We start from the raw sequence: 27,332 nt of genomic DNA on the forward strand, positions 1-27,332 counted from the left end.
AGAGAATGGCAAGTGGGAGAGTGCACAAAATGTTTGTACCAGACAAACAGAGTGAGTTCATAGAAGCTTTGTACAAAGAGTTTCACATGTATTGTGGCCAATGTTGTTTTTGTACATATTCGAGCATAAACTCTAGAATAAAGTTCAAATCTGATGATTCAGACTTCCCAATAAGTTGCTGATGCAGGTTTATTAGCCTAGTAATACAAACTAAAAAGGAGTGGTGGCTAAGTGGTAAATCTCTTGGCTTTCCATTGGGAGGGGAGGTAATCCTGGTGAAGACTGGGATTTTTTATTTTGGGATCTTTAAGCGCCTCTGAATCCACCCAGCTCTAATGAGTATCTGACATTAGTTGGAAAAAAGTACTGGCCACATGACCGTGGGCCACAGAAACAGATTACCTTTACATCACCTGCCCTATAGATTGCAAAGTCTTGAAGGGTCATATTCAAGTTTTTTAAATGCAAATTTCCATCTAATTTTCAAAAAGTCTTTGCTTTTAGCTACAATTGTGATCAGAAATGCCAACATATGTAGCTTATTTCAAAATGAAATAAAGAGAACAGTCGTTCGCATATGGTGTTGCTTCTTTGCTAGGTGTAGTTTTTTGTGTGCACCATAAAGGTTTGTGCGCTAGCTCTGGGGACGCTTTATGTTGGCGTCATTGCTTCATTGCTTTTGTTTTGTTTTGCTGGATGACATATATTTGGATGATGCTCTCTGTTGCTGTTTCTTCCCCAGTATCAGGTAAGTTAGTTTATTTTAATTCCTTCTTTAGTTTGTAGCTCTAAACTTGTTGATATTATAATCTTGTCACAAGGAAGGTATATTTTTTCTTGTTTAGGGATGCAGGCTTGGAACTCTGCTGGAGTCAAGCTTGATCTGTAGGCTGTGTTATTGTATGGACCCTGCTGGGCCAGTATCCATGGCATTGGGTTGTGGGCATAGCAAGTCCAGAATGGACTGTTTGATTTGTGATCAAGGTGTGATTACCTGTTAACGATGTTGTATATATACTCATATCTTAGGCACACTGATTTAATATTGATCACCATGTATAACCATCATTTTTTATGTCATATCATATCGTTGTTTCATTAAACCTTTGCATTGTTATAGGCATTCTCGTTGTTGACTAGTATACGTTATTAGATTGCCATTATTCATTCTCTTGGTAATTACTTTATAAATTAATTGACAGACTGTCAGGAGTGTCTGGGCAGATGAGCCACGGCCAAATTATAACCCAGACAGGGATTTAATACTCAGTGTTGAGGTGGGGAACCCGATGAAGTATGTCATACACTAGATAGACCCGTAAACCCACCTTGACACACATCATTCAAGACATTGTGAAATAAACTGTAAAATAGATATAAATTTCCCAAGATAGGCTTTGTTCTAGGCCTGAGCAAACTTTGAGAATAGTTTTAGTCAGAGACAAATGCAACAATGTAACCCACTTCCAAAGTAAGCAACATATATCTACATATTGAAAGACTTCTCAAACTCTTGTACAAACAACAAAATCTGGATCTAAAGAACTGAAGTCCAATGGATTAGCTGCACGCTTGTCCTCTCACTTTGACTTCTGATTGGTCAAAGATGCACATCAAACTGAAGGTGTACTACCAACTCTTTCCAAAGTGTTTTCATGCATGATCTCCCTGGTTATCACAGGATAATAAAGCCACACAGCCAAAATCTACCCTAATGTAAAACAGGATTCATAACCACCAGAAATGCTGAGCCTAGAACTTTTGACTGTGTAGCCCACCAGTTTGCAAACAAAGTTCAAAGCAGACTTACTAGGTGGATGGTGGGACACTTGTTCTCCTGTATAAATAATTGTTTGCTGCTTCTCATCTGAACCTCTCAGTCTCCAGGAGCAATGAAATGTCTCACCAATGATTGGGTTGTAGGGTTTCTTTGCGACTGAGCCCTGGCACACAGAAAAACATAGTGCTTGGATTATAAAAGGCAACTCAATCAATGAATTCAAGCTAAATAGATTACCCTTTAACTAGTTACAATATTACATGATGGCCAACAAGTTTCAATGAGACTTCTGTCTGAATCTAATTAATTTACAGTTTTTCTTTCTAAACCAATTATGGGAGCTATAAATGCCAGATATCTGGATGATCCAATAAACTTTATAAAATATCAGTAGAATTGATCATGGACCTTTCTGAACATAGGCCACTTTTCCTACATTGAAGTACTGCATTAGATAAATAACTTGCAGAAGTAAGAAAATAAATACTTTATTTGAATTTTTAGCAGACCCTCAATGAAAAAAATCCTACTTTAAAGGAACAGTGTGTGAAACTCTGTCACCTCTAAAGTCTATTACACAAGTTTGCTAGACTAATAAGTATTTTATTATTAAAAAGAATAAATTTGAATACAAATAAATATTAGTTGTTTGGTAAAAAGCTTAGATTTGCTAATTTTTCTTTTAAATCTTCCCCAGAGAGGTGATAGCACTGAACTATGAAAACAAGCTTCAATTAGTTAAACTGAGGTGAAACTTTCCCTCCCTCCCTAACAAAGCATGCAGTGGCAACAATGACTGTAATAATATCTTTCATAATGACCTGTTTTCCCACATGAAATGAAGATAAATACCATTCTAGCACAGCAAGCATTCTCTTGTCTGGCTCTGTAATTTCTGGAATTCTGGGAATGCAAGAAAACATTCTTTATTTCAATCTAAATATTAATAAGATGACATTTTTTATTGTTGAGATTAATTTTTAGTGTAACTAATAAGAGAATGGGTAATTTCATAAATCCACCAAACCTAACCCATACAGATTCAATGAAATGCAAAGTGAATACAATAAGACAGTTGAGCTGTGACTTACTTGAGGAACAAATCTGGGTGACACATGTAGTCTGCAAACATTTCTAACAGAGATCTCTTTTCTAATATGAACGTTGGTAGCACTACCTGTTGATGACATTGCATTGGCCAAACATTTCAATTCATATGATAAAAACAAACACAAAAAATAAAAGGGTCATTAAAATCAAACAAATTTTTTTTTAAATCAGGAAAACCAATGACTTAGCAAATGTTTTAGTCTCCAATTAACAAGCAAAGCCAGACTACCACATGGACACGCATACGACATAATTATCTTCTCTTTTGAAGGAAAGTCTGTAATTAATAAGATAAGAAAAAACTAACAAGTTCAAACTGAAACATCCTGTCTTCCAGTGACACAGAGAGAATTAGGACAATTTACTTATTTGCTGCTGCCATATTTAGAGTAGCTTAAGCATGTGGGGTGCTAAAATGTAACATCAATGAATATTTAAATATCACAACCCTGTCCGTGTGATTATCAAAAGAGTTGAACCAAGGCTCTTCAAACTCTAGGTGTGTAAGCCTGATTGAACAAACCGTTCTGTCTGGAAGAGGGCTATGTAAAACATTGCTATTTCCTATATATCTGGTACTCCAGGAGCATGGAGTAGAATGCATGGCTGAAGGCCGAGAACACAGAGAACCCCGCCATTTTCCTATGTTGTACCAAGATAACCGTGCAGGACTCCCTATCAGTGTAACGGTCCCTTGAGGAACGGCGCATGGATTGTTGACAGGGACGTGGAAGCTCTCTTTCAACTCCGCACTGTGCAATGGGAAAGCTCTCGCATTCCCTTGGACACTCCCACAGTAGTTTTGTTTTGCTATTCATTTAGCCAAATCACTTCCTCTAGTGATTGTTTCCACCCGAGTGCCACGTTGAGGCAGAATGGCGTACAAGTACAATAGTAGGCCATTCTTAATGGACCAGTTAGATTTCAACTTTCTCAAGCGACTAACTTTTTAGCACAGCCTATGCTACACAAACATATCAATAGTTCTTGTCCACTTTATTTGCAACTAAACAAGGGTAGAATGGCCAGGGGTGATGAGTTGTATTGGAAAGAGCAATACCTTAGTCAAGTCCATGCCCAACTTGAGTTGTGACAACAAATGCAGTATCACAGATTTATGTTCCTCCATTCCCTCAAGCTCTGTATCTTTTTCAACAACTTCATCTAAAACCTCTTCTTCAGGATCTGGTAAGGGCTCTGGAATGACAAGATGAGGAGTATAACAATCTAAGTACAACAGTCTTCTTTTAGTACTAATGCAGAAAAGTATCATTAACTAGGAGTTTCCAAAAGCTTTTGCTCCTCCCCCACCCCCTTCTCAAGGTGTTATAATTTCCTGCAATATGATATTCTTACAGTTGATGAATTCCAAGCATGCACACAAAGACCACATCCTCAAAGACAAAAAGACCCCAAATAGATTAGTCTCCTTTTTAAACAAATTTTTCCAACTCAACAAAATGTCTATTCATATTATTTTGTAAACAATGCACTTTTAAGAATACTTACATTTTCTAGTATTTTAAACAAATATTTTTAAAAGCATGATACTGTAAACTGACATAACAATCAATATTATCAGAATCCTGGCCATTATACAATCAGTTAAATGTCTAAGTGATAAATCTAAGCATTACTAGGCTTAATGAAATACACATTTATATTTATGGGATGCAATCTCAAAACATCTAATTGAACTTGCAATTATTTCAGAAAGCCAGACAGGCAGACAAGGCTGGGAGAGAAGTAAAAAAAAAAAAGTTTCCCTTTCAGACCTTGCAATCTAAAGGGCAGATGATGTAAAGGTCATCTGTTTCTTTGGTCCACGGTTAACTTGAGTGTCAAGTAGACATCACAATGACCAACCGCCTTTACTTTCTCCAACTAATGTCAGGTACCCATTAGAACTGGGTTGACACAGAGACGTCCAAAGAACCCGAATTTGAAAATCCCAGTCATCACACCAGGATGCCAAGCGCTTTACAGCTCATCAACCACGCCTCCTGGGAGAGAAGCTGAAGGCATATTGTAACACCCATATCAAAAGTGTATTCAAGGAACAGATGATAGCTTTCTTTATTCCCATTCACTTTTAACAAGTTTGTTTGGGGAGGTAGAAATGCATGACTAGAATTTTAAAGAGATCATTACAAATTAAAATCTAGCAAAAAATGTTTTAAAACAAAATTATTTTAAGAAAAAATAAATGGGAGCTAATTTACAACTTCAAATAAAATGTGAACAACTTTTTTGAAACTAAAAACGGATATTGTGAAGTTGTGTTTAGTAGTAATGTAGTGCATCTCAATCTGTGTTTGTAGCATTTCTCTTGTGCTTCATGAGCAAACTATGTTTATAATCCCTATATTTATATTTTATTTTCCATAACATTACTGTGCACACCTGTTAGAAATGACTATGGTCAGGGACATGTACAAATATTACAGTGGTCTTAAATTAAATACATGGAGAACCAGTGCAATACTTAAATGTCAAAGAGAGGATGCTCAATACATTCCAAATTTTAAACATTTTATGATATAATTATTTTTCAAAGATACATTTTCCTTTTTAAAACAAATTAGATGTATGTATGTAAATGAACATTGTCAACTATCAAGTATCTATTAAAATCAATTTAATAGCCTCAAATCAATGCTCATGTATGTTTAGCTTGTTATCAAGTTGATATGTTCCTGAAATTAATAGTCTTATAATTAAGAAAATAACTATTTAAGTTCTTTTATCAAACAAAACTAAAAAGTCCCCATTTTAAGTAACAAAAAAAATAAACAAAAAAAAATTAAAATAAAACAATGAAGTTTGAATTTAAGACATCTGTCTTTAGAATAAAATTAAAAAAATTCAAAGAAGTGTGTATCAAAGTCAAGATATAACTAGCATAAGATCAGTTAATAAGCAAAGTAGCAGAGATTTGTACAACAGACAATTTTGTGAGACATTTCTAGATATACTTTTGTTTTTACTTTCTCTTATTAGCTTGCCAACTCTACATGGATTGGGGGAGGGGGGATTGGCACAGATCTCAAAAAAGCTCAACAATATTCCTAGACATTTGACAGTTTAAGTATATCTTTGGGACAAAAAATATTAGCGAACTGGCCAAGGAAAACTCTGAAGGTGTACCACACGGAAGGGGGGGGGGGGGAATCCTTGGGTAGGGTTAAACTATTTCACTTTTTTAAAACCTATCATTCATTAGTTATTAAGAGCAATAAGTCATCATCTTCATGAAGGAGGACTTGTCTTTTGAAACAAAACTTTTCTTTTTGTTACTTATTTTAAGTACAATCAAACTATTTTTGCCAACAAAACAATGAAAGAAGACGCATGATGCTTTGTTGAGCTTTCAGAGACATGTGATGATTTGTTGAGCTTTCAGAAATAAATATTTTCAAAGTTCAATTTCTAGGCAAAACTTTTCCTTTACTTAAAGGGAAACGGGGGGCAAGTTACAGTGAGTTTCAGCCATCACATGATGACTTAATGTAATAAGTATCTAGTTAAATGGTGACATGCACATACAATGAGCAACAACAAGGATTCTCCATGCCAACACTATTCATTACTACTGATTAGTTCACACCATTGTGTGGGGTCATGAGATGTCTTTCTAACAAGTAGACTTTTTCTTCCCCCCTTTTTGCACTATCCCCCTGGTAACAAATAGAGAATGACTGCTCTAACATCAACAAACAAACAAACAATGCAAGTGCAGAAAGAAAGAATGTTGGAAGAGAAAAAGACTGATAGCACCACAAGCAAAGAACCAATCACAATCTCCTATTTTAAACTGTTTTTTTTTTAAAACAAATTTAACATATTTGTTTATTTGAAAATTATTTAAATATTTTTATTTTTTTAAATGTAATCAAAATAAGTAAGATTTTGGTCATTTAGCATTTAAATTTGTATTTCTTTACATAACATGTTACCACATAGTTTTAGTTCAAGAACTTATTTTGAAAAAAGAGATTAAAAAAAACAACTTTTATTTATTTTGTTTTTTCAAATTCCATTTTTCCTAGTAGTAAATGTAGAAAAAAAAAAGAAAAAGAAGAAAAAAATTACCAGAATCATCCATTACTCCCCCACTTAAACGTAAAATGGCCGACTTGTTGACAACTTGCTCATCTCTGAAGGGGTAAGAAAAACAAAATGGAAACAGACAAATATTGTTGTGGATGCAGATGTGACAGTTCAAATTTTGTTTGTCAACTAGCCAAAGATGTTTGTATTTTATTTGTCTTAAAGAAAGGCGCTTACAAAGAGAAAAGAGCACAAACCCCCATTGGCAATGAGCTTTAGGAACTCAATGTAAATGAGATGGTGGTGCTAACAGAACTTACAAGGTCTGAACTGTCGACCTCACTGGGAGCTGAAACAGCAGGAAATAAAAGTCAATTACTTGATGAGTTCTTCAAGCAAACTCACACATATAATAATAATAATAATAATATAATTTATAGAGCGCTCTTAACAAACAAAATGTAGGCTCAAGGCACTGTGATAATATTACAAACATATCCATCATATATTTACTTACTTAAAAGGTTAATGGTTTATTAAAAAGACTAGAAACAGTAAGTCTTTGCCTATCACCAGATTACTTGACTAGAAACAGTAAGTCTTTGCCTATCACCAGATTAGAAATAGTGAGACACTGCCTATTACTTGACTAGAAACAGTAAGTCTTTGCCTATCACCATATTAGAAATAGTAAGTCACTGCCTATCACTAGACTAGAAACAGTAAGTCATTGCCTATTATCAGAGTAGAGACAAATCATTAAATTAAGAACCATATCTCATCGCCTATAATTAAACTAGAAAAAGTAAAGCCTAACAATAGACTAGAAATAGTAAGTCTTTGCCTATCACTCACTTTTTTGCCATGTTTTGGACATAAAATTACAAGTAAACACGTGACAATGGTCCACAAAAATATAGATAAACTGGGTAAAATAAGATATAAGGCTTTGGCGGTATTCATGAAGCAAAATACATTTAAATTCAAAGAATTAGTTCAAGACATTAGTAGTGCTTCCTTATTTTGGAACATGAATGTTCTTTCCAAGTAAAAATCAGAATTTAAAGAAACACTAGGTAGTAGCTTAAAAAAAAAAAAATCAGCATTACAAAAAATAACAAATTTGGATATTTTTGATGTGAAAATTAATTCCTAATAATAAAGTCATATTTGAAAACTTGAACCATTCCCAGAGGTTCTATGTGTTCACAATATTAAGCCTGTATCTTAACATTCTTTATTTTGTGACTTCTGTTTTGTATCACAAGCTATACAATCAATAATCTGTAAATTTCTTCTTTTTAAAATTGGTCAATGGATTCAAAAGAGGTAAAAAGACAAAGCACAAAGACTGTATCATTAAAGCTGAGCCCACTTCTACACTTGAAATGTTGTTTCTAATTAACATGATATATATACTGGATAACTACTGAACCTGAGACTATTTATATAGAACAAAAAGTCTTAAAACTAAGGATATTTTTGTAGCATAAAATAAGTATATTTCCTTTTATTTTTTTTTTCAAATATTCTTTTGTCTTTGGTCTTTCATGGTAGAGAATGAGATATGTAACAAAATGCTCTACTAGCAGATGCATTCTTTAAATCATCCAAGCCAACAGCATGCATTTAGAATAGGTTCAAGAGAACATTGTTTAAAGACAATATCTGCTTTATGATAGCTGAATATGGCATGAGCTAGCATATAAGCTAAAGTGCTAGGGAGAAACATTTTTTAGAGGCATGCAGATAAAATTTAACACAAATTTGGCAAAATTAGATGCATTTGAAACAAGAATTAGCAGTACAAAAATATTTTGGTTAGGCTAACTAACCAACATATTTTGGGCAGACTGGATAACATGATTAGGCTAACTGATTAAAATGCTTTGGCAGACTGACCAACATGATAAGGATAACTGGCTAACATACTTTGGCAGACTGGCCAACATGATTATGCTAACAAGTCAACATATTTTAGCCAAATTAGCCAAAGAAAAACTGTCGTCCCTACTTATATAATCAATCTGGTCAACAAACACAGGCTCGAGTGACATTTTTTCTCTAATTTAATAAGTTTATTTAACAGAAACATACAAACAGCTTACAAAAAAAAAAAAAAAAAAGCATGCTAGGTAAACTTAAATTGTTTTCAAAGATACAAAAGAAAAATAAGAAAACTTTTCTGGGTTTGTTTTTTTCTTCCTTTTTAAAAACTTTTTGAATACAAAGAAAGTCATAACCTGTCCAGTTCAAAAATGGAAAATAAAATTAAACCAGTTGCCTTGTTTTCACAATAAATTTGAACATTTAAAAATCTGCAAAAATATTTGGAGATTGTAAAAAAAAAAAAAGCTATCAATCAGACAGAAAGTATTGAAATAATTCATTTAGTACTTCTCCAATGATAAATGCTTTTCAAACTCTCAAACACCTGAGCAGCTAAGTCTAAGTTATTGTCTTGTTGAAAATTGCATTCCTAATGTTTAAGTGAAAAGAAATTAAAAAAACTAACTTAATAATCACAACAAAAAAAAACATATACATGTAAGACATTTTCAAATGATGTACAAACCTCAGCAGTATAAAGTATATTGATACAATCTTGTATACACTGTAAAGTGGCTGCTGCTGTTGCCTTGAGCATTAAAATATCCTGAAATAAGCAATACAGCAATGAAGCTTTCATTATGGAAACCAAAGGAAACAATGAAATCAATACCATGATGTAACTCAGTGAACAAAGAATTGTTCTGCATCAAAGTTAATAGTAATGCATTTGAAAAGAATTGAAAAAGCTTCAAACAATATTATATGTCCTATTTTGTTATGATGGGGGATTGCTTTTGATTTTATACAATTTTTCACATGATTAAACATTTTCTCTTTTATATAATGAAACATATCATTGTTCAGAGAAAGTTTTGCAACAAGTGACACATAAACTGGAAATTTGTTGTCAATTCTTTGAGTTAACAAGATGATTTGTCACTATTAACTCTTTGTCTCCTAATTGACAATACCATCGTTGATTTGATCTCATTAAATTAAAGCTTCACTTTATAAACTTTACTTTGTGCTATATAAAAAGAGCATGCATTGCCCTTTAATTCTATACCAAATAAAACACTTTCTGATAACAAACGAGAAAGTTATTCAAACTAATCATAACAGGGGGAAAAAATACTAATGAGAAAATGAATAATTCCATCAGAACATGGAAAATAATTGCGAGAGAAAGAGTTAATAAACTACAAACATTTAAGATATAAATAAAAACTAGTTAAAAAGGATTGTAGTAGCCATGGGCAGAAACACAAATAATAATTTTTTTTAATGTGTATTAGTGACAAAGTTTTACAATTAGAGATAATAAAAAATGTGTGCTAATGAAATTTATGTACAACAGGAAGGAACCCAGCAAAGAAATCAAGTATTGATTACAAATACTGTTACTGAATGCCCGAGACCATGCTAACATAAGCACTCTCTCTATAATTGATTTGATTTGATTTTGATTTTACGCACTCTCTATGTAGACAAAGTTACTTGTGGAGTCCAATTTCCCTTGCAAAAGATGATGACATTCTAACAGTTGGCCCTAATTAGCACATGCTCTTAAGTGTCTTTCCTAGTCCTGTTGCCTAACTGCTGCCTTTTAAATTTTGCTCTAAAGCCAAGAAGTCACTCACAGCCTCAAGATCTGTTGATTTTACAAACTTTTGAGGGTATCTTTCCTTTTGTTCCCTGTATTGATTACTAGTCTGATTTTCTAGTTGCTTATAGGAATTATGCAAACAACAGGTAACATGTTTCAGATGGAGAAAAGCAACAAGAAAGAAAAAAAAGATATGATGTACTTAAGTCCCCCCATTAACAAGAGCATAGTTTATTAGCCTCCATTAACAATAGCATAGCTTATAAGAGAACAGCTATAATAAAAATCAAAGGACTTACGGAATCTAAAGAGTTAATGTAATGTCCAGAAACAGGAAGTGCCTGCAAACAGCCAAAATATTATTTATAGTTTTGAAAATAAAAAATTTGAATAAGCTTTTAAACAGGGTTCATAGCCAATTTTATGAATGATTTTCCAGGTTTTCAAGGTAGAGTTTTAGATATTCAAGGTATGCATCGCACCATAGCAAGCAATATATATGTATATATATTTACATACATATGACATAAATATGTAAAAAGAACAATATATATATATATAAATATTAAATTAAAAACCCTCATTAAAATGTATGCTGATAAGTAGAAATCATACCTCCAAAAAAAAAAAAAAAAAAGAATTCATCTCTAGTGTTTCCTAAGCATTTAAATGCAACTTTTTAATTAGCACTACAGAAGAATAACTTTTTTAAAATATGAGATGTAATTCAGCTAAAACTGTCACAATCTGAAGTTGGAAATTTTCTTAAATTGACATAGATTTGTAAAAATAATATTTCATTCTTACTATAGCAGTTGAATGCTTTCCATCAGTTTTAAGTAAATAAAACCAAAATAACTCTACAGGCTTTTCTACAGCTGTGTGCGAAATATTTTCGTTAAATCTACAGTAGATCTAGACTCTTATTCAAGTCACTAAATCGCGGACTTTTCACGGCTGTGAGAGAATTATCTTCACTCTATTCTATTGGATAAGAGTAAATTAAGTCTAGATCTAAGTCTAAGTCACTAAATTCGCGGACTTTTTTCGAATTATCTTTACTGAATCACCGTAAATCTAGTCCCTAAAATTCGCGGACTTTTCACGGCTGTGTGCGAATTATTTTCACTGAATCTACCGTAAATCTAGAGTCTAGATCTAAGTCACTAACTTCGCGGACTTTTTTAAAATTAATTTCATTGAATCTACCGTAAATCTAGAGTCTAGATCTAAGTCACTAACTTCGCGGACTTTTCACGGCTGTCACTGCTTCTACAGTCTAGATCTAATTAAGTCACTAAATTGGCGGACTTTTCACGGCTGTGTGCGAATTATCTTCACTGAATCTAACGTAAATCTAGAATATTTCTAGAGCAATCTAGACATTAGATGTACCTGTACCTAGATCCTTAAATTAACTAAAATTCACGGAGTTTTCAGGTTAAGCGCGAATTATCTTCACTAGATCTAACTTAGATCTAAATCTAGATACTATTTCTAGCTAGATGAGAAGGATGGATCGTGAGAAGACTCAAAAGTAAAGTACCGGTAGCAATTATACTTAAACACTGAATCATAATCTCCAAATACAAAATCTAATAAAATACTCAGAAAGACACAAAGATAAGATGATATACGGACTTTCCACGCTAAGTCACTCTTACTGTTACAAGAAGATTTTCGGCGAGGAAGGGCCCGGAGAGGTGTAGCCTACACATTAGGCTGCTAATTGCTCTAGTTATAGACAATAGTCACTACAGACTAGATAGATCTAGTCTGTAGTGACTATTGTCTTCAGTCGTAACCGTGATAGGAAAATAGTGCTAAGTGAAATGCTTGCTTGAGCCAAGGTCGTTTTCAATCACGAGGTCGCCCTTCACAAGTGGGTGAAAGGCGGTGTAAACGCGTCGTCACTGGTCAGCTCAATGTAACCGGAAAAAAAACTAAAATAAACACCAGGTATCAGGAGAGAAAGAACTCAAGGTCCAGTTTTAAAATTCAAGGTTTTTTCCCCGTTTTTTACGAAATTCAATGCTTTTTCAAGGCCTTGAATTTAATATGAAATTCAAGGTGTTTTCCAGGTTTTCAAGGTGGCTACGAACCCTGTTTAAAACAATTTAAGTATAAGCATGTGTACATTAAACATTATCATGGAATCAAAATAGAAACCAATTTTTAAAGCATCAAAAAATGTGTACACTTGTGTCTATCATATATATAGTATATAATATTGCTTGACCAATTATAATTCAGAATATATTTTATTTTGATGGCACTCTCATTGTATTCCAGGAGTTACTTTTTTGTTTCTATCACAAACAAACAAAAACCTTTCCAAAAGACACAGAAAGTATGCCATGCTCCTTCACAAATACAATTTTTTGAACAAGGGGATAGATTCTAAAAAAGATCTTACTAGAATTTTGTCCTCTAAATGTCTGGCATAATCTTCAGCTTCTAATAAATAGTCTTTGACTTCAGTTAGTGTCTCATCTCTGCTGACTTTTTTGCTGCAAACAAAGACACTTTGATTATGACATAAAACAAACACACAAAATAAGATGTGCTTTGGACAGAGTAATTGTTATAGTGGGAAGCATGGTCGAGAGGCCAAGTACACTTGAACTTGGCTTGGCTAATTATGAAGGGGGCTCGAGGTTTGACACCCGGCTCGACTCTGGCAGAGTTGTGTTTACTGAGCGCCTAAAGACAGCAGGGAAAACCTTCTCCCAGATACCCTCTACATCCCACTGGTCCACAGCACTGTGAGCATGCTATAAGCAGATAGGACAGAGAATCAAATTGTGTGCTGAATTATACAAAACAGGAAATAATGGTGAATTAGCCTTTGTTAAATTAAAATAGCTTGTTTAGGTCTGGATAGCCTTCACTACCAAGAGGCTCATTCAAAGCCTCTCATGTACATCCAGGTTCAGCAAACATCTAGGAATAGATCCCACTGTAGGAAATAGTTTATCAACATTTATCAGAGGCACCTTTATCAACTGTAGTGGTTTCCTTGCAACTATCAGAGAGACAAATAACTCACATGTAATGCAAATTTTCATGAGAACCTTTGGATTTCTTGAAAGAATCCTTATGTGTTGAATGTTGTGTGACAATTGATCCCTTCTGTGTAGGGCTGACAGACAGTATGGACAATTGATCAGTGGCTAAAGACTGTGACTTCTGGACTAAAGCAGTCTGGCAAATCAGAAACAAAATTAATGTATGAATCTTAAAACATACAACTGTACACAAACACACATAATGAAAGTTCTGAGTTCAATATGGTCTTAAAGAAGGTCACTAGTCTATCATTTAAAAAAAAAATGACACTCTACCTGACCCTGGGCCATGTTAGCAGTGTGATATTCTGCTGTAGATCGAATACGATCCACCCAAAGTTGTCTCTCTTTAGCATCAGCAGCTACCCAGAAAAAAACAATGCATAAAACAAACATACAAATACTCATATTTGAAAAGAAAGTTTACATATCTTATTATTGTTTTAATAAAGGATACACTATCGACAGTCTTTTTTAAAAATCTAATAAAATATTGTAAAAAAAAATTTAAAAAAAAACACTTTTAATAGAATTCATATAGAAACAAGTTTCCTTTTGAAACTGTGTGTCTAGTCTGAAGACTTTAGTAAGTGAAGAAGTACAGTTCATGGTCATATTGCTGGACTATAATTAAACAAACAAGTGATCTCATAGTTGGTTACATATAAAACTGGCTTATTTAAGAAAGTTCTTTTTGAAGACTTTTTTTTTTTTAAATCCATTGTCTAAAAAAATTTTAAAAGTACATGTGATCTCTATCAAGATTGATATAATAGACTTTAGTTTTATCCCACAGTAGGCTTTAGTGCTATCACACTTCATTGCTAACATAAAGTAATTTATTTTTAGTGCTACTCATAGAATAAACCTTTTTAGTGCTACATAGAGTAGCCATTAGTAAACTTGAATGCTGTCCCTTTCCAGTGTTATCTGATATAGATGTTCCCTTTTTAAGTGATTAAAAAATGAATTTGAGGTTCCAGTGCTTTCAAATTTCTGGTTTTCTGCCATTTTATGTTATTTTGAAAGAAAGAAATGTTTCAACATTATCTTAGCTATAATCTAATATTTAAAAAAAAAAAGTATAATTACTTTTTTTTTTTAAATCTTCTTAAATTTTTTTTACACTTTTTATTAAAAAACATACATAAAAAAAAAAGGTACATCATTATTACTTATACTAGGATCTTACCTCGTAATTTGAAAAGTTCCCCACTTGCAGCACTAATTATAAAAGTCTGAGAATCTTCTTCCGATGGAGAAACAACTGCTGCCTAACAGGCAAACAAGAAACACGTTTTAAACGTTAATATTCTGCGTTTTAATAAAACTTTTACCATAATTAAATCAATATTTTGAAACATAAATACAACTTACTGCTAAATGAATAGAACCTCTGGGCTTTAATTTTTTGTGTTCTTCTTTCTGTTTGATACAAAAAAAAATTTTAAGATACGTTTTAAGTCACTGTAAAAATAAAGTGATACAACTACCAAACATCAATCAGTAGTGATAACGATTATGAGTACTACCTATCAAATATCAGTGACTTACTTCAAAGTATTCTAGAGTACCAGATTCTGGATTGAGCACAAACCACCGATACTGATAACCTTTCACAACATTTGTAAACTTTAGAATTAATCCTTCCATTGGTACTCGAGTATTTGGACTGAGAAAAAAAAAGAAAAAAAGAAATACTAGTTTTAAAAACAAAGCTTATATTAAGTGTAGCCTAATTGTATCAATTAGTTTGGATCAGTCGCCAAGAATAAATCTGTGCGATTAGAAATATTTTTACCAATTGTTTTTGATAAGCGCAAATTCATACTTTTAACTTGCTCAATGCGCTATTGTCAAATCACTTGTCTAGACCAGTTGGGAAGGGTGGGGTGAACTGGGGGAAGGAGGAAGGTATCTTTCTGAAGATTATCATGATAGCTTTTAAAATGTATTTTATTTTTTAAAGTTGCACAACTTGAATTCGAAATCGAGGGCTCAAGCCTCTTCAAGACAATACACTAACTACTGTGCCAGCAAAGTGCTTATGACAAGAGAAGGTTTCAAACTTTTAAGCGATGACCTAATTCTTTACACAGAGTATAAAGGGAACTAATTAAGCTTATACTGCCACATCAGTCAAGTACAAATTCTTTCCCTTGTTTGATACCAAACAAATTAAAAATTACCAATAATTAATTAACTAATTGGTTAACTTTTTTGTTGATTCTTGTTTAGTCAGGTACAAGAAATAATTGTGCAAAATTTCAACTTGATCCTAGATTGGGTGTGGGAGAAATAAGGAGCATAAAAATTGTACCAGAATGACACATTGTACCAGATTGAATTGCTATAAGCTTTGTAATGAGCTTAAGCTATTGTACTATCTTACAATTGACAGTAAAATAATGGTTCTAAAGAAACTAGTGGAAAGAAGGCAATTCCGGGGCGCTGCACAGCAGGCGACCTGATTATACTGGACTCTTTTTTCTAATTTTTTTTCTGTTAATATTTCATGTAATTTGTTACTACTCCAATGTTTCAATGGATGTGCACTGTGTCTTTTGGATTCTAATGTTGGTATGGATTTTAATTTGTGTGGAAACATGTATTTCAGTGGAGTTTTGTGGTAAGACGCTTGACAGTATGGACAACACACCCGCCATCTTGGAACCTAATAACGAGCCTAAGCCCAAGGCTTTAACCGAACCAATCCCTAGCACAAAACGTAAGAGAGGACGTAGAGGAGGAATACGAGTTAAGTGTAGAAGAAGAGGACAAAGAGGCTTCCTTCCACCCATCGTAACAGGCAATGTTAGGTCTTTACAAAATAAGATGGAAGAATTAACAGGTTGCTGTGAACATCTGTATCAATTTAGAGAGTGTTCCTTAATGTGTTTCACTGAAACCTGGCTCAATGATACGATACCCGACTCTTCTGTTGATCTCGATAAATTTTACGTTTATAGAGCAGACAGAACAATTAATAGTGGGAAGTCAAAAGGAGGAGGACTCGCAATCTATATAAACAAGGAATACTGCAACGCCAATAATGTGAACATCAGGAATAAAATGTGTGACCCTAACATTGAACTTATGTGTGTCACACTTAGGCCTTACTACTTGCCTAGAGAATTCACCCAGGTGTGTGTTGTTGTTGTGTACATACCACCGACGGCTGACACAGCGACGGAAACAATTTTTGATGTGCTTCACCCGGACTCTGTTTGTATCGTAACTGGAGATTTCAACAACCTAAATATTGACAACACACTGTCAAACTATTGCCAGTATGTCTCCCTCCCCACAAGGCAGGGCAGAACGCTTGACAAATGCTACATAAACATTAAGCAGGCTTACAAACGTAAAAGTTTGTTCCCACTTGGAGAATCTGACCATATATTACTCCATCTTATACCAAATTACAAACCTACTCTTAAAACTACAAAGAGAGTTATAAAAATGGTCAAGATGTGGTCTGAAGAGGCTGTAGAAAAACTACGAGGATGCATTGAGAAAACTAACTGGGAAATCTTTATTGAGAACTGTCCAGACATAAACGAACTAACAGAAACTGTTAACTCATATCTATCATTCTGCGAGGAGTTAACAATTCCAACAAAAACAATACAAGTCTATGGAAACAATAAGCCCTCAATGACCAAAAAAATCAAACACCTTATTACTGAAAAGAAAACAAAGTATAAGGCTAGCAACGAAGAGTTTATAAATGCTAAAAATAAACTGAGAAAAGCAATAATTGAAGGGAAAAAAACATACAAAGAAAAAATTGAGAATTTCTTTGCCAAGAACAAATCAAAACAATGCTGGGAGGGATTAAAGAAAATAACAGGCTGCGCCTCAAAACGAGAACAAATTTTAGTGGCTGATGAGAAATTCGCCAACGAACTAAATTATTTTTATTCTCGTTTTGACAAAGAAGATTTTGTTGATCTACACAAAGAACTTTTCAACACTCTGTCCAAAGGAAAACAAGAGCCCTACGTCAATTTTGTAACTGAGGATGAAGTGACCTTGTTATTTAAAAGAGTAGACGTAACAAAAGCTTCTGGACCAGACAAAATTAGTGGCAAGCTGATTAAGCTATGTGAGGAGCAAATTTTTCTTCTCAAGCTGATTAAGCTATGTGAGGAGCAAATTTTTCTTCTATCTTCTGTCATAGCTTTAACCAGTCATTGCAAACGTGCGTAATTCCAAACATCTGGAAAACTTCAGAAATCATACCAGTGCCTAAGAAACCAAAAATAGATTGCTTATATGATTTCCGCCCAGTAGCACTAACACCTATTGTTATGAAATGTTTTGAAAAATATATGCTTAAACAACTTGTAGCAAAAGTCAATAACAGCCTAGACCCTCACCAATTTGCATACAAAGCAGCTAGAGGAACTGAGGATGCCATTCTATTGCTTTTGGACCAGCTTTATAAGCATCTCGATATACCCAAAACATATGCAAGAGTCCTCTTCGTAGATTTCTCCTCAGCTTTCAATACCATACAGCCACATCTAATGATAAACAAACTGAGTAACTTAAATGTAAGCCCTTACTTACAAGCATGGGTTCTAAACTTTTTAACCCAACGGCCCCAGTATGTTAAAGTCAACAACACCAAATTGTCAACTCGAGTACTAGGTACGGGTGCTCCACAAGGTTGTGTACTTTCTCCTGTACTATACACTCTTTACACTAATGACATAAGAAGCATCTATGACTGAGTTAAACTCATTAAATTCGCTGATGATACTGCCATAGTCTGTCTTATTTCAGGAGACGAAACTCAGTATCGAAGCTCGATAGAAGAGTTTACAAACTGGTGCACCGACAACTTTCTAGAGCTGAATGTAACGAAAACTAAAGAACTTATTATAGATTTTAGAAAGAAAAAACAAACTATATGTGAACTGCAAATAAACTATACATCTATAGAACAAGTAAAGGCATATAAATATCTAGGCGTTATCATCAACAACAAGCTTTCATGGGAAGACCACCTTGGAACTCTGACAAAGAAAACAGCCCAGCGACTCTTTTTTCTATACAAACTCAACAGTTTTAAATTAAACAAGAAGATCCTTGAGACATTTTACGGCGCGACTGTACAAAATCTGCTAACATACGGAATAAGTTGTTGGCAAGGCAACGCCTCATCTAAACTGTTGCAACGTCTAGAAAACATCATTAAAAAAGCATCAAAAATTACACTCACAACATTACCACATTTAAAGGAACTTTTTGAACAAACGTGCCTAAGAAAAATCGAAAAAATCTTGGAAGACAACGGCCACCCGCTCCATCAGAACTACGCCAGGTCGTCGCGAAGTGGGCGACTGCTGTCAATCAAAACAAGAACGGAGCGGTACAAAAACTTGTTCGTACCTCACTCGGTCAGACTCTATCACCGCTACTCATTGATCAGGGAACATGAAATGCACCAAGATACCTGTGTGTAGTCTCTGAATGAACTCTTTATGTTGTCTGTTGTATTTATGTGTATTTTTCTGTTGTGTTGTCTTTATATGAGAAACGAGTCCTTGTAATCACAACAAATTTCCGTAAGGATCAATAAAGTAATCTTAGTCTTAGTATGTTGACTTTTAAAGTTTAATTGACTTCGATACACACATCAATAACAGTAATAAATGCTTGAATATAATAGTGGTAATACTATACTGAAATAACTAAATATTCAATCTTGAAACATGTCAACAAATTTGTTACAGACTAACACTTTCCACTAACTCATTGGCTTTCAAATTTTATATTGTCTTTTCTCAACTACTTTGCCCATGCCAATTTTTTTTCTTTTTGGCTTGTAAACTGTTTTATTTGCAGAGATAAAGCTTCAGACATGGTTGAAAAACTTATTTTAGCCTATTAGAAGTTGGAACATTTCTATGGGGATTTTCCTTTTTATGTCAGAAGCTACACGTTTCTTGTGAGAGTGAACAAAAGTAATTTGTAACATTTATAATAATAGAAAACAAATAGTAAAATATAGCATAGTATTTCAGAGAAAGATACAAATATTTATTATTTGTCAAAACTTACTTTGAATGCTTATTGATTTTCTGAAGTTTGGCTTCCTCAATTGCATCAAACTCCTAAAAATATAATACAAAAATAAAATAAACAAATATGAAGAGAAAGAGAGAGATGTTTATAAGCCATTAATAAATGAAGCCTGATTGTTGCCTGGTTGTGTGGTATGCATTCTGGACTGTTCACACAATGGTCCTAAGTTTGATCCCTGCCACTGCCATCCCCTGTAAGAGGTTTGTGCTAGGACCAAGTAATCATTTCTCAATGAACATATGATATTTATAAAACAACCCTAGTAGGAGTTTAATCAAGTTGTAATAAGAAATCTAGTAATACTAAGAGTAGATTGAATGCATCTACATATCATTTTTAGAACTAAAAAAAAATAATCTTTAATTTACTAATTTCTCTGTTTCAATCTTCTTAAGGTCTACGAGATCTAGAGGTTATATGCATTTTAGAATCCTTTTTACCATCACTTTATTCAAATCACACTTTGGGAATGGCTGGGTGGCTGGACACGAGTCTCTAAAATGGGAGATAATGATTTCCTATAAATTAGACAGTCGATCTGGACTCTAGATCTACATATTGTTAGGAAAAGAATTACTAGCTCATAGGTCACATACACATTACAAGACAAAACTAATGAGTAAATACTATACTCAGTTTATAATTAACTTATCTTATAAAATACAGACGTTACTTCAAAATAGAAGATGTTTATGTCATATGCGTGTCCCTAGGTTAATCTAGTCATGAATGTTAATCAATGTCTTAAACACTGCAAAGGCATTGGTTTTCCTGGCTGATTCAGGCAACCTATTCCATTCTCTAATCTCTCAAGAGAAGATGGAGCACTTGTACGAATTCGTTCTAGCGGATGTCTTTCTGAGTATTTTATTAGGTTTAGTTTTTCCATTTGTAAATTATGGTTCAATGTTTTATGTATTAAAATTATAGCTTTTATATAGACTGCTTTCATGCTTATAGCATGCTCAGAGCACTATGGTCCAATCTCATTTGTGGACCAGTTAGTGGGGGGGGGGGGGGAGAGGGGGTATCTGGGAGAAGGTTTTCTGTGCTGCCTTTGGGCGCTCAGTAAACACAAATCTGCTCAAGTTGGGTATCGAACCTCGAGCCCCCTTCATAGATAGCCAAGACAAGTCAAATAAACTTAGCCTCTCGACCATGCTTCCCACAATTATAGCTACTTTACTTTTTTTTCTTCTGTCCTGAAGTGTTTCTAAGTTTAGTGATTATACTAATGGTGTTACTCTAATCAAATTTGAATATTCGTTTGTTATAAATCTCACTGCTCTATTTTGTATTTGTTCTAGTTTCTAGTTTCTTTATGGTTTCTTTATGGTTTCTTGAGTTGAGGGATCCCAAACAGAGGATGCATATATGTTCTAATATTGTTAAAGTTAATAGCATTTTAGTTTTATGGTCTTGCTGATTTGTAAAAATTTCTTTTAATAAACCTTAATGTTTTGCTTGATTTTTTGAAATAATTTGAACAATATGGGGATTCCAGGATAAATTTTTATTTATTAATACACCTAGATATTTTGAGTTTTTAATCAGCGTGACTGGTTTACCATGAATAAAGTTTTTGTTTTAGTTTTTTTGTTACTCCTAATAATTGGCATTTTTCTGGCTGGAAAGGCTTGTTCCAAATTTGATTACACCATCTCTGTAATTCTTCTAATTCTTTTTGTAAAATTTCAGTGTTTTGTGTTGTTTTGATTGTTCTATATATTATGCAATCATATATATGCAAATAATCTGAATTTTGTTCCTGAACTAATGCAATTTCTAAGGTCATATATAAATTAGAAACAGTAGTGGGCCTAAGACTGTTCCTTGAGATATACTTAAGTTGACTATTACTGGTGTTGATTTGGAGCCATTTCTTATTACAGTTTGTACATTATCAGACCTGCCTACCGTTACGCAAAATGCGTATTCGTTACGCAAAATCTCCCAAAAATGACCGTCAGTACGCAAATACGTATTTAACCCGCCGCGTTACCCATTTCGTATCCTTTTTTTCCCCCCTCTCTTGACTAGCTTACGAGCGGTCACAGAGGTCACGCTAAGCCGTCCTGTTGGGGGGGAGACAGAAAAGGTGGGGGAACACATTGTGTCCAGGTTTGTACGTTGATTGGTTCTTAAAAGCAATTAGATTTAGTCTAGAAATGAAGAACGCGAGAGTGAGGGAGTGGCGGGTTGGTACCAGGTTGGTACCGTCAGTTAGCTGATACACCAACTTTACTTTTTTTTTTTTTGTAAGTTCATTAGTAGAAATTAATTATGTTGAATCCCTGATTCCTGTATTCATTTGTACAGAAAAAAATATCGAAGTGCTATCGATTCAAAACACATTGAGTGACATTGTAGATATCTAGTCTAGATCTGGATTCTAGATCTAGAAAACTTGTTATACAGGAATAGATCTAGCTAGTCATTACATTATGTCACTTATGTCATGATTCTCTACATTACTAGATCCAATTTAGTTGTAGTATGATTTAGATCTAGATTGTCTAGATCGAGATCGATAACATCTACTACCATCTAGTCTAGATCTAGACTAGATTCTTAGTCTTAGTATAGAATAGATCAAGGATGAATGTAGGCCTACGAAATTTTGGAGTAGACCTACGTTTGTAGCGGATCCACGGCATCGGTAACACTCTCGAACCCAGATCTAGAGTAGATAAGATTATATTCATTATATAGACATAGATCCAGATCTAGTCTAGATATCATCTCTATTGTCGTATTGATCTAGATTTAGATTGTAAATCTAATCATGACATCTAGATCTAATATTATAATGTGTATATACATATATATATATTTATATGACAAAATAGTGGATTTCGTAAGCGTTACGCATTCTGGTGCCAAAATACGCATTTTGACCATCAGCTTTACGCATTTGGACTTTTTTTGGTAGGCAGGTCTGCATTATGTTTATCTAAGTGATCTATGATGTTGCTACATATTATGTGTTCTAATATTTACATGTGATGCTGGCAAGTTATACTGGTTCACCAGATCATATTTTTCTCCTTTTTTCAATAGGGGAATGACAATAAATTAGCTTCTTTCCAGTCCCTTTGTACTCTGCCCTGATAGATATAGTGATGCCTGAAAAAGAAGTTTGAACACTGGTGCTAGCTATTGGCTTAGTTCTTTGAACAATCTAGCTGGAATACCATATCAGGTCCTGAAGCTTTATTTTTGGTTTTATGCTAGCTAATAGTTTTTGGATCCCTTTTTCTTGTACATGTGTATCTCCTATGTTTTCTATTTGGTTTTAATTTATTAATACGTCTGGCAGAAAACAGATTTGTACCCAAAATGCAATTTTGAAGTTCAACATTAATTTTTTCTGTCAAACTACTACCTGTGTATTTGTTTGTAAGTTGTTTTGAATAGAGCAATGCTTGTGGTAAGCTGCAATAACAAAAAATGTTTTAAATTCATTTTTAAATTGAGTTTGTGCATCTGAGAGTTTTACAAATTATAGAAATTACGATGGACATAATTTACTTTTAACTTGTCTCCTGGGGCTGAGAATGTGATGCAAAATATTTTTATAATAAAAAAGAATGTTAGCTTTAATTTAATTGTTGTTTCCATTTTCTTGGATTTAATTTTACTTAATGTGTTGTATGACCATAATTATTATTAATTGCTATCTTCAGATATTACTTTAATAAATTTATTATCATGCTGTATAGTATGACAATGACTGAATGACATGTCATGATTCTCAGTATTCTCAATTCTGCTCTGATTCAATTTCCTCTGCAGCTGTCTAACTTTTCAAGTAGTTTTTGGGTTAGGTGTTTCATTTTATGATGCTTTCTTTCTTTCTGCCTTAGTCGGCTTAGTTTCTTTGATTTTTTAAATAGGTCTAAGGTGTTCTTTCTGTTTGCAAAGAATCTTTAATTTATTATTAAACAAGTATGTATTCATTTTTAAATAAGACTACCAGCTACCACTAAGTTTCAGTTTATTTCAATAGTTTCATGTAAAAATGTCATGTTTAATCAAATTAATCAATGTTAATTAATGATGTTTGAATTATTATTGATAATTGACTGTTTCAGTGTTTGATTTTCATTTTTATCATTGATGAGTATTTAGATATTTATATAGAACTAGAATGAATCATATTGAAACATTAATTTGTAAAGATGATGAATCACCTTTGCTCGCTGCAATACCGCAATAACTTGAAGTCGTTCGGTCTCAGAGAGGCCTGATAAATCAGGTAGAGAAAAAGTCATATCATCGTCGTTGTCGTTTGTCGCCATTTTTTAGTGTTAGGGAAAAAAAAAAAAAAAACAATAAAGATAATTAAAAAAACATTTCCGGTTCGTACTAATGTCGGAGATTTTCTTTATTTTAATTTCGACGAATTTATATTTGAACAAGCAGTTACCATAAAGTTATTTCATCAAGATTTTTAGGTATCTTTTTTCAATCTAATTTTCTTTCTTTCTTTCTTTTTGAGTTTCTCTAAATCATATCTTATTGTAGAACTACAAACACAGAAGTTTCAAACGTGTGCAATGAATTATGAAGTCTTCTTTTTTAAAGAATAGGTCTAATATTTCATATTTATATTTTCATTTTATGGCGACATTTTGTCTAATACTAATATCAATAAAAGAATAGGTTGGAAATGAATTATCTTCTTCTTTGAAGGAACGTCTGTAATTTATAAGATAAGATTGGAGAGAACAAAGCAAATTTCGAATAGGAGCCTATTGATTTTATTTTCTAACACAAGATAATGGATGTTCTCGCCGTGGCGACATATGTGTTTCGCTGATGTACAGACCACACATAAGCATAGAATTATACATGCACGCCGCCCTTATAATCAATGATTACTTGTTAATCCATGGATTGAACAAACTAGGCACACGTGCTATAAACTCTGACAGAATAGCCGTTTGCAAAAAAAAAAAAATGAAAAAAAAAAAAACAACAACAACATGTAAATGTAGGTCTATGGTCTATGTTGGCCAGCTGGTCAGTGCAAATTAATCCACGGATCAGCTATGGGCTATTTACTGGCATACCTACAGTTTCATAAACTAGTAATAACAGCTTTACTCTATACTACTTTAGGACTACATCCATAACTATAAATCAACATAAAAAACAAACGCTAATTAAGTTTAATTCAACCTTTTGATAAATTAATCACATGCCATCAGCTCTGCACAGCTTAGGAAAAAAACAAACTAACGTTTAGGCTCTTGTCCATATGAAATATGTAGTCTCTAATGCCTCTAGTAATCGCCCGACGGTCATTTGACACACTATACGGAATCTACGTACGGACTGTGTTTGTTTTACTGAGGTCAACTCCTGAACTGTCTGCAGTGCACGCTAACTTGTTTGTAATGCGAAACGCCCACCGATAAGTTCTTGTGGCAACTCGTCTACAGTGTTGTCCACAATACTCGGCACGTCTAGGCTTTAAAGTGTTATCACCTAGAAGGCCACTATCTCACTCTTGATAACTAGGCCCTATATATATATATATATATATATATATATATATATATACGATGACATTAACCGTAGATTTATGATCCTAGCACAATTTAAAAAATATATATATACATTTCTTATGAAAAACGTGTTTGTTTATGCCAAAGTCTGCTCTGTGCGCGGATGTTCGCTATGGTCCGATCTCCTGTGGACAGGGTGGGTGGGTGTAATTAGGGAGGCTTCCGTGCTGCCTTATTATGCGTTCAACCAAGACAACTCGATCACCTCGGCCATATAGGCTGTCATATTGTACAAATATTGTTACCGTATTTGAGAAGACAAAATATGTAGAGCATATATTTCTTGTCCACTGGATCTATTTCCTTTAGGCCCACACAGGGTTACCCAAATATCAGACTTTCGCGTATTGAACTCTTGAAAAAAAAAAAGCTACGCGCCGAAGAATAAAAAGTCGATTATGCATCCCTAGACTCAGCTTGGTTGGTTCACTATTTAAACAATGTCGATATAGAATTAAAATTATAGGGCATTTATAATTTATGAAAAAATAATAATAATAAGGCTTTTCTTCGAGTCCGAAGATTAATGAGGAATGCAGTAATTCTCGTGGATACGCAGCCCCAGCTGTGACCTACATATTTTGCCACATCCAGCACAGGCATTATCCGCCGGTGGTCGATTTATATTTTCTTTTATATGAACCTTTTTATTGATTTACCCCAACATGAAGGATATGGCTGCATAGGTGTGCATAATATTTTATAATAAGCATATATTTGAGTTTATTGTCAACGTGAATTTAAAACTTTACATACCATCAGGATTTGGTCCAAATCCGTACCTCGACTATGCACTGACTTAATAACCCTGAGAATGCCCGATGACCTAAACTGGTGCAGTCTGCTTCTGAAATCCCAGTGGAAGTCAAACCTATTTTTCTCTTTCTCAATGACTTCTCTATTGGTTAGCTTGCGCCTTAGTCTCTTCTCCAGCAACTTCTTGCGGGAGCCTAAAAGTTTTGCTCTTCTGGTGTTCAACACTGGATCCTCAGTGGCGACGTCCACGCTGGAGAGAAAGAGCTGGTCAATAAGAATTTGGACATCATTGCAAGGCCCGGTCGTCCTCGACCATGGCCGTCGTCGAAAGTAGAAGACTGAGTAGGGGGGAAGCTTGGGTGGGCGCGATGGTTTCCTCGAGCAACAGAAGCAAAAGCATCTTCTTAATCTTGACATGGGGTTAGAAGCATCCTAATATACTGAAGAATCATGGTGTAGATGAAACTCGTTTATTTGTTTTGTTTGTAGACTCCTGTTTTTTTTAAGTTTATGTTTTCCTATAGCTCAATAGTTTGTAGTATTGAATCCAATATTTGTATTACACACGTTTGTAGCTATAGACGTATGGACGAAATAGATCTAGATCTAAGTCTAGACGTTTTGCTTATACAAGACAGAAACTAACTCTTCCATCAGACGTAACCTGCCTGCCAGCTGTGATCTTTTGTTCGCTGGGAACAAAACGTTTATGTTACAAATAAAGTGTGTATGTATTCAAATTAGATCCAGAATCTAGAGCTGGCAGAAAAAAAAATACAACAAAAGGTCTCATTATGATAGCCGTGTTCATCTCACATTGAAAGCACAGTTGAACACTAGTGGGTGTATTTATCGGGAAATTAAAAAACACTTTTGTTTTTCAAAAATAAATTTCAGTGATTTATTCAGATGCTTCTTTTCATCTACATCTAGGAATTAACAAGAAAAAAAAAATGTCGGAAACTTTCATTTGTATGGTTACACAACGGTGTAGTTGCAGTGTAGTATGTCCGAGAATAAATATAATACCAAAGAAACATCTCTGCAGCTCCTAGAAGAAAATCTATTAGAAACCAGTCTGTGTAGAAACAGACAACTTTGTCTACTTCGGAAGCATCATACAAAGAGAAGGGGAGAAGATGCAGGTGTCGCGATTCAACAATGCTAGGCATAGTTTTAACACTCTACGACCGATCTGCCGGTCAAAAACACTGTACCTAGTAACCTACACAATGAAATCC

At 34.0% G+C, this 27,332-nt stretch overlaps 1 protein-coding gene across 6 annotated transcripts in view; it reads right to left on the reverse strand.

Annotated features, from left to right (window-relative positions):
* Nucleotides 1-26,905, reverse strand: part of LOC106076666 (oxysterol-binding protein-related protein 11-like) — a 39,025-nt gene extending 12,120 nt beyond the window's left edge. Inside the window, exons 1-17 of one of the 6 annotated variants that reach the window (XM_056045313.1) lie at nt 26,092-26,172; nt 23,956-24,008; nt 19,739-19,791; nt 15,221-15,338; nt 15,044-15,091; nt 14,859-14,940; nt 13,943-14,028; nt 13,648-13,802; nt 13,015-13,108; nt 10,898-10,939; nt 9,516-9,596; nt 7,261-7,289; nt 6,983-7,047; nt 3,951-4,087; nt 2,872-2,957; nt 2,602-2,683; nt 1,811-1,943 (exon numbers count right to left, since the gene is read on the reverse strand). In XM_056045313.1, coding sequence (XP_055901288.1) covers nt 1,811-1,943; nt 2,602-2,683; nt 2,872-2,957; nt 3,951-4,087; nt 6,983-7,047; nt 7,261-7,289; nt 9,516-9,596; nt 10,898-10,939; nt 13,015-13,108; nt 13,648-13,802; nt 13,943-14,028; nt 14,859-14,940; nt 15,044-15,091; nt 15,221-15,319 — 1,219 coding nt within the window. In that variant the 5' untranslated portion in view covers nt 15,320-15,338; nt 19,739-19,791; nt 23,956-24,008; nt 26,092-26,172. Of the gene's footprint in view, nt 1-1,810; nt 1,944-2,601; nt 2,684-2,871; nt 2,958-3,950; nt 4,088-6,982; nt 7,048-7,260; nt 7,290-9,515; nt 9,597-10,897; nt 10,940-13,014; nt 13,109-13,647; nt 13,803-13,942; nt 14,029-14,858; nt 14,941-15,043; nt 15,092-15,220; nt 15,339-19,738; nt 19,792-23,955; nt 24,095-24,946; nt 25,165-26,091 lie in introns of those variants that run through there. The other 5 variants (XM_013237499.2, XM_013237488.2, XM_013237505.2 and 2 more) reach the window with 5 other exon arrangements.
* Between the last annotated feature and the right edge of the window lie 427 nt (nt 26,906-27,332).

This window comes from Biomphalaria glabrata, chromosome 10 (assembly GCF_947242115.1).
Source record: "Biomphalaria glabrata chromosome 10, xgBioGlab47.1, whole genome shotgun sequence".
In the NCBI taxonomy this organism is placed as follows: Eukaryota; Metazoa; Mollusca; class Gastropoda; family Planorbidae; genus Biomphalaria; species Biomphalaria glabrata.